The following is an 8113-nucleotide window of genomic DNA, read 5'->3' on the forward strand; positions in this document are numbered from 1 at the left end:
TTCTTCTCTGACCCTGGCAGGCACTCATGGAGCGTTTCAATGCAGACAAGCGCATCTTCTGTTTCATCTTGTCAACTCGCAGCGGGGGTGTTGGAGTGAACTTGACAGGTGCTGATACTGTGGTGTTCTATGACAGTGACTGGAATCCCACCATGGATGCCCAAGCCCAAGATCGGTGCCACCGCATCGGGCAGACACGGGATGTTCACATCTACAGGTTAGCTGGGTTTTCTGTTCCACTGGAGCAGGATGCAAGAAGTTACTTTACGTGAAATCAGATAACTGGTCTGTCTAGCTCAGTATAGTCTGAGTTATACACTGACGAGTAGCAGCTTTCCAGGATTTTGACTGAGGTCATGCCGTGTCCTACCTGGAGATAAATAAATCAAACCCAGAACCTTTTATGTCCAATGCATGTGCTCTGAGAGGCAGTACAGCTCTTAATACTGCTTCTGGCCACACTTTCTAAGGGGGACTTGAACTGTGTTTCCAGGGTAACATACGAGACTTTGTGCACAAACAATAACATGTAGATTGACCCTGTGATGTCCCTTTAGGTTGATTAGTGAAAGGACAGTGGAAGAAAATATTCTGAAGAAGGCCAATCAGAAGAGGATGCTGGGAGATATGGCAATTGAGGGAGGCAACTTCACTACAGCCTATTTCAAGCAGGTAATGGTATAGATCTTACTTCTGTAGAGACTGAGTACTGAAGTGTGTTTTTCCTTCGGGGGGAGGAAGGTCCCTGCAATGGATTGATTTTTTGCACTCACCTCTCAGGATTCTGGAGAAACCATCTCAAGCCTTCAAGCTTGTTCAGAAGTCTTCCAATATGGCAAGAGCAGTTTTTCTGTGGGTCAGAAACATGTTGTGGAGTCCTCCCAAGGGTTATATCAAGCTCAGTGAGAGACTGAACAAAATTATTAAAGCTGCTGTCCTTGCAGTGGATGCTGTTCTGGACTCTGTTCAGTTTAGTGCTAAGATATATTCACGAAGGCTTTCACAGCCAAGATCTGGTGATTGTTGTGGTTTTGTTTGGAATTGCACCAGAGCACAGACAGAGTTCTGACTCCTGTCCCCTGAAGATGCCAGCCACAAAGACTGGTGAAACATTACGAAGAACAACCTTCAGAACACAGCCAAAGAGCCCAAAAAAATCACAACAACCATTAGTGCTAAGAGTTTAGTGATAAAGCACAAACTGCTGAGAAAGTCTTAACACTGACAATATCATCCCTGGGTGTTCTCAGGAGCTGTTACAGAGAAGTAGTGTTGCTTTGTGACAAGAAAGGCCACAAAAGAATTTTGTGAAGAGACAAACTGATTCACTGCCTGATGGATTTTCTTCAGGGGTGTGACCAGAAATGAACTGCTCACTGCCTAATGTCCCACTGTGTCTGTTTTTCAGCAAACGATTCGTGAGCTGTTTGACATGCCACTTGATGAGCCAGCTAAGAAAGAAGGGGAGGCCCCAGTTGTTGTACAGGAGGAGGAAGAGGACACCTTGGCCACCAAGCAGACTCAGATTCTGGAACAGGTAAGTTTCCTTCACTCAGCTTTGTTGCTGAAGGCAGAGTGATGGCCCTCCTTTGACAAGGGATCTCGCTGACCTATGGGCCTCGGTATGTCTGGCCCACAGGCACTGTGCAAGGCAGAGGACCCAGAAGATATCCGGGCTGCAACCAAGGCCAAGGCAGAGCAAGTGGCTGAGCTAGCAGAGTTCAATGAAAACATCCCTTTGGACGTGGACGATCGACCCAGCAAGGAAGAGGAGGAGGAGATGTCAAAGGCTGAGCAAGAGATTGCTTCACTGGTAGAACAGGTAGGTGATCTTTTGGTGCAGAAGTGGAAGTCAGTGCCAGTGTTTTGTCATTATATGGTGAGTGCCTGTGAGCCTGCATTATCTAGTTCAATTTAGGTGCTGTTTCATCAAGCACTGCTTGCTCTGAATGACTGTGCTCCAAAGTGCCAAGCAGATGTTTTTCCTAGTCTAAATACCATTGATTATTTTCTCCTGAGACATTGTGTGATTTAGCATTGCTTCAACAATCTCCCTGAGCTTCTTTTTCCTCTTTGCAGCTCACACCGATAGAACGCTATGCCATGAACTTTCTGGAGGCATCTCTAGAGGACATCAGTCGGGAAGAGTTAAAGCAGGCAGAGGTAAACTTCCCACGCCTTTCTCAGGCTGTCCTACATAACATCAGGCAAGGGTGGCTGAAGGGATTTCTTGTGGGGTTTTTTTCTGGCTGTTTTTTTTTTTTTCTTTGAAGTTGGTCAGCTCCTCATTCTGACTCAACTATTTAAGAACAGCCGCACAGCAACTGTCTTCCAGGCTGTTGTGAGTCCCATCCTTCTGGACTTGCAACCTTTCATGGAGATGACATCCATATCCAAAAATGTGTAAACCAGGAGTTTAGGTCGGTTATAGCTTAAATGGGTATGTTCAGTAGTCAGTCCAGAAAGGAAACAGTAGAGGTTTGTTCTTTAGAGTCAGTTATAAAACATAGGGTAAGCCTTCTTTGAATGCTTGCTCAGCGGCTTCTCTGTTGTTCCCAGGAACAAGTAGAAGCTGCCCGGAAAGACATCGATCAGGCTAAGGATGAAGTGGTTTTCAAGCTGCCAGAAGATGAGGATGAGAACTATCTAATTGAAGAAGGCTCCAGCAAAAAGAGCAAAAAGGCTAGGGGACCTAACCGCTTGGCCTTGGAGAGAACCGGCACCCGTATGAGCGAAAGGCTGCGGAGCATCCGCATCCCACCACGAGATGGAAGTAGTGGGGATGTGGAGTCCCCCCAAGCAAGGCTACCCAATCTCCGACATCCCCGGGCAGTGACTACTGAGGAGGATGACGGCCTGCCCCAAGTGGCTCAGCATACGCGAGGGGCTGCTGTGCGCAGAGAATTAGTACGAGAGGAGAAGTCTGCTCAGGTTTTCCCAAATACTCGGAGAACTGTGGCCCGCCGAGAGGAGGCGTGGACTAAATCCCCATCTGCTGGGGAGAGGGTGCAGAAAATAGCCCCACATAGAACCGAGGCGCCTTCTTCTGGTGACAGGGTTTTGAGAACTAATCCCCAAAGGACAGAGATCCCCTCTGTGGGGGATAAGTTGCCACAAGTCACTCCACAGAAGCCAGATCCAGGAGCTACTGGTGACAGAGTCATAAAAAGCAGCCCTCCTAAAACAGAAGCCCAAATTGCTAGTGATACGTTGCGGCAAAGTCCCCGGCAAGCGACAGACTCCAGTTTGGATAAGGTCCTGAGGGGAGGCCCCCAGAGGCCTGAGAAACCTTCTGCCTTGGTTAATCTCCAGTCCAGCTCAACTAGGTGTGAGGCAACAATATCGGACGCACAGGCCCTCCAGCTTCATACAGAAGTAGTTGATGGGAAAGCACTCAAATTAAAAGCTGGTACAGTTTCACAAGAACAGGAAGAAACTCCCCAGCTCAGTTCATCGGCCCCTGAACTTCAAACTACAAATAATGCCCCAAGTGTGCAAGTACCAACCCAGGATGGACTAATGACCACAAAATTATTGGATACAGGGACGTCACCTGATGTGGGAATCCCAGCTCCAAAAGAGAAGGTGTCAAACCCTGTGCCCCTTGTTGCTACTCAGGAGCTACCATGTGAGAGCAAACCGGAGGGTGCACGTGAGGCAGGCATCGCTTTGACTGAGCAAAAAGAGGCTCAGCCTAAGCCAGATGAAGACATGGAGATGAGTGCAGAACAAGCCTTATTGAACTCTTCAGGTTTAGCACACAGGCAAGAGGAGGTGATGCAGGAGGCAACACTCTTGGGTTGTGTTGATAAGCTGGCGAAGGGGCTTGATGCTTTTAAAAGCTCAGAGGACGTTCTTCCACAAGCAACAGATGGCACAGCATCCATGTTAGACAGTAAAAAACCCCAGACGGAGATGCTAATACTCGCTTCCCCAGAGCACTCCACGACAGCTGCTAGCTCCCTCCTTCATCTGGAAAGTCCTCCGTTTGCTAAGGAACAGAATGGTGTGGGGCAGCCTCCCAGAACTGGAGACTTGCTTTGCCCGGTTTCAGACTTGCGAGAGGAAATCTCACCTCTACAGATGGCACTGCCGACACCAGAGGCAACTAGCAGTGAAGCCAACAGCTTCAGCGAGTCACCCAAGCTCAGTCAAGGAGTGGTGGAAAAAAAGCTTCACGAGGATGATCAGCAAAACAAAGAGACCAAAACTTCAGCCATCTGTCCGGGGACTGTCGCCTTGCAGGAGAGTTCGCCAGGCTCTGTAACCTCTCCAGGAGCGCTCTTTTCAGATGAGAGCCTCTCGCCAATCAAGGCACCTCGCCGTCGGACGAGTGCTGATGTGCAGATCCGTCAGAGCTGTCAGGATCAAGATGGCCCTGCTGCCAAAGTCTTGCGCAAGCTGCCGGGGCGCCTGGTCACAGTGGTGGAAGAAAAGGAGCTGATTCGGCGGCGGCGTAACCGCATGCGCAAGCTGGATGCTGCCAACAGCGCTACAGGAGGTGCCAGCAACAGCTCAGCTCCAAGTGTGTCAGAATCAGAGACCTCCCCCTCTGGAAAAGAGTTGCCGTTGTTGCGTGATTTGCCTGCCCGTCGGAGAATTGAACTGGAGAGCCGGGCAGCCGCCAAGGAAAAGGATGAGGGTTCAAGAGGGGAGGGGCTTCTGAGCCCTTCCATGGAGCCTGTCAAGCGCAAACGTGGCCGTCCCCCCAAGAACAAATCTCCTGAGCAGCCAAGTCAAGGCTTCTTTCAGCCCCTCCTTGAGCCAACCCTTGAGACCAGTCTTCAAGGCAAAGCACCTGAACCCACGTTGCCTGAGACTCAGCCCCACAGCAAGACCTCAGAGGAGAAGGCGGCGAAGACTCAGCCCCATAGTAAGACCTCACAGGATAAGGTGGTGAAGACTCAGCCCCATAGCAAGACCTCAGACGATAAGGTGGCAAAGACTCAGCCCCATAGCAAGACCTCAGACGATAAGGTGGCGAAGACTCAGCCCCATAGCAAGACCTCAGAGGGGAAGGCTTCTCAAACATCCACCCCCAAGAACAAGTCTCCCAAGACAAAAACAGAGAGCAGTGAGAATGACTCCCCTGTGGAGAAACGAAGGCGTGGCCGCCCCCCCAAGGTACGGGAGTCCCCCATCAGATCTCCTAAACCTTCTGCTTCTGAAATGCTACAAGTCTCAGCTGCAAAACCTCCAATCACAGAGCTCTCCCCAGAGGTGCAGAAGTCCCCTGCACCCGTTTCCATGGTAGAAGCGGCATCTAAGGTTCATGAATCGCTGGAGGTGAATCCCAAAATAACTTCTGTCTCAAAAACATCTCCAAAGGCACAGAGCCGGGCACCCACACCCCCCAAATCCAGATCAGTCTCAAAATCGACTCCTAAGGCACAAGAACTGTTGCCCATTTCCCCCAAACTGCTTTCCAAATCATCCACAGAAGCATGTGAACCTCCGTCTTCTTCCCCTAGAACGCTCTCGGGAATTGAAACTTCCCCAGAGGCGAAAGAACCGTCTTCTCCAGCCTCTGTTCCACATACATCACCCAAAGCTTTCACAACAGCAGAATCTCCACCCAAACGGAAGAGGGGTCGTCCCCCAAAGAACTCCCCTTCTCCATATCTAGAGGCAGCACCACCTCCTGCCTCAGCCTCTGAGCAGGAAAGCACCCTGGAAAAGAAGGCCCCGGTTCCTCCTGTCCGCAAGAGGAGGCGGCGAAGGAGAAAGGATGAACTTGGGCCATCGTTGCCTGGTGTCAACCAGAGTTCATCAGAGGGCGAGGATACCCGCCCTCTCACCAGACTAGCCCTGCTGAAGCGTGAAGAAAAGGTGGACTCCTGTACAGAGGGATTAACTCAGGCTTCCCCAAAAGATGTGCTTGCAGAGGGTCTCTCCTCAGCGGAAAGTAGTACTTGGGAACAGCAGTCCAGCGACACCCCGACGCGCTCTACCCGTCTGCGGCCTGGCAGCCTCGTCCCACCCCTAGAGTGGGAGAGCCAGCGGCGGAAGCGGCGCTGCTCCTTGGAAGGCAGCCAAGTGAGCAACAGCAGCAAGTCCCCTGCTCCCCAGGCCAGCTTGGAGCAGGAGGGCGGGGAGTCGGAGTCCTCCCTCAGGTCTTCCTCAGAGTCGAACAGTAGCAAGGGGACCCAACAGCCCAAGCGCCAATGCTGTGAATCAGAGGGACGTGGCAGAGGGAGGGGGAGGAGGCATCACAACCCGACCAACGTGGCCGATCGCATCCTTCGTAGTGCTGCTAAACCTGCCGACAACACTCGCTCGGCTTCCTCCCCGGCCCCCACCAGGAAGGCAGGCCCAGCTTCTGCTTCCACTTCGGCCGGGGGAGTCGCTGGCCTGCCCTCTCCCTCAACTGCCGCCTCCCCGGCTGCCACAGTTACCTCTTCACTAAGTAACAGAGGCCGCAAACCCAAGACGTGATGACCACACCCCGACAAGTTCTGCGGTCGCTGCTCTGCAGGGAAGAGCCCGGAGTTGTCTCTTCCCTGTACGTAACCATAAAGCAGATTTAGTCCCCTCCTCCCCTCGCTCTTATTCCAGCTGTTAACATGGGGGGGGCAGCTGATGGGACTCGGCTATCCCCCACTCAGCTCCCTGCATTCCAGACTTGACATAGAGTCTACTTGAAAGGAGTCCAGCCGTGGCAGCAGGCATGATGGCCCATTCCCAGGTGCTCTCCCTCCGAGGGTGTGGCAAGGCCTGCTCCAGCTAAATATCGGCAGTTCCAGGCCTGTCACTCTGCTGCTCCATCACTGGGGGAAGTGATCGGGCCGGTACTTTTCTCAATGAATTCTGCTACTTCCTGATCATGGAGCAGAGCGCAGGGGAATGGCAGTTTTTGTATTGCCATAGTCCTACCCGTTAACGTAACAGTTCTGTCATCCCTGAATGCCGCACCACTTCACCGCCATTTTGTGAAGCCTCAGTCCTAGTGTTCATCGAGCGCTTTTGTCCTTTTTTAAAAAAATTCACATCTTGGGGCTCTGGTGTCTCTACTTTCTTTTATCTGTTCCCACTGCCCCTAGATCTGCAGTGGATACTCTTCTGATTTATATCACAATTAGCTCTTACTTTTTTAATGGTTTTGGGTTGGTTTTTAAATGACAGTGACCAAATAACTGGGTCCTTTCCTGCGCTCTCCCTTTTGATTGTCTCTTTGCTTATTCTTTTAACTAGCTTAGGGCCCGCTTGAGGTGCAAGGAGGTCAAAAAAACTGACCCCCTCAAAATGGGGGTGCATGGCCCACCCCAAGAAGGCCATGCGCTCCCTTTTGCAGCACCACCAGAAACTGTCTGATTTTTAATGATGTACATTGCAGCCTCACTGCTCCAAGGACTCTCTGTGGGCTCCAGTTGGGTCAGATCCCTCTCCCCTCCCTTTTCTCTCTGTGTACAGCTCTCATTGTAAAATAGGTTCTTTTGAACATAATCTATGCAAAGGTTATTTTGTATAGGGGAGCACAATGTTCCCTCCCCTCCCCCACCGCTGTGGGATTTGGGGGTGGCAGTGGTTCTCTGGTTTTTGGGGAGGGATGCAGTTGGGGTGGAGGGGGAGGTGTTCCCACGGAGCTGTCTTTCCTACTGAAGCATGTTCAGAACTTGTACAGAAGACCGATGTAATCTTTCTTCAGAATAATGCTATGAAATAAAGTGTTAAAAAACAACAAAAACAGCAAAAAAAAACACAACAGCACACCATATGGGCCTGTAGAGTCATCATTGATAGTTAAACCACGTATGTTCTCATTCCCATTAGATGAACTTTTTGGTCTCGCGTAACACCAGCCACGGCTTGGCATTACATACGTGAGCCTTGGGAGTCAGGCTGCCTCTTCTCATTCTCGAATTCGCCTGGCTGCTTTGCATTTGCTTCTGTGCATAGTTGGCCCTGACCTCCCACCTGGTGGTCAGCGTTTGTTCAGCAGTGTTGCATAGAAAATCATTAAAGTTCAAACTTGTGGCCTGTTCCTGACCTTCTAAACTAAAGTTTGGAAGGCTCAGAACTTCATGATTGGTTTGGACCCTTGAGAAGAGGCTGTTGGATACCACACCTGGTTTACATCTTAATCTGGGAAAGTTTTCTCAAGGGTTTGTCTTCA

At 50.8% G+C, this 8113-nt stretch overlaps 1 protein-coding gene across 6 annotated transcripts in view; it reads left to right on the forward strand.

The window, feature by feature from the left end:
- Positions 1-7712, forward strand: part of SRCAP (Snf2 related CREBBP activator protein) — a 28512-nt gene extending 20800 nt beyond the window's left edge. For all 6 annotated transcript variants that reach the window (XM_072976847.2, XM_078377105.1, XM_072976848.2 and 3 more), the window contains exons 29-34: positions 21-217; positions 558-672; positions 1409-1537; positions 1640-1822; positions 2080-2163; positions 2560-7712. In XM_072976847.2, the coding sequence (XP_072832948.2) occupies positions 21-217; positions 558-672; positions 1409-1537; positions 1640-1822; positions 2080-2163; positions 2560-6435 (4584 nt within the window). In that variant the 3' untranslated portion in view covers positions 6436-7712. The remainder of the gene's footprint in view (positions 1-20; positions 218-557; positions 673-1408; positions 1538-1639; positions 1823-2079; positions 2164-2559) is intronic.
- Positions 7713-8113: the final 401 nt, after the last annotated feature.

Source organism: Pogona vitticeps, chromosome 6 (assembly GCF_051106095.1).
Source record: "Pogona vitticeps strain Pit_001003342236 chromosome 6, PviZW2.1, whole genome shotgun sequence".
Lineage (NCBI taxonomy): Eukaryota > Metazoa > Chordata > Lepidosauria > Squamata > Agamidae > Pogona > Pogona vitticeps.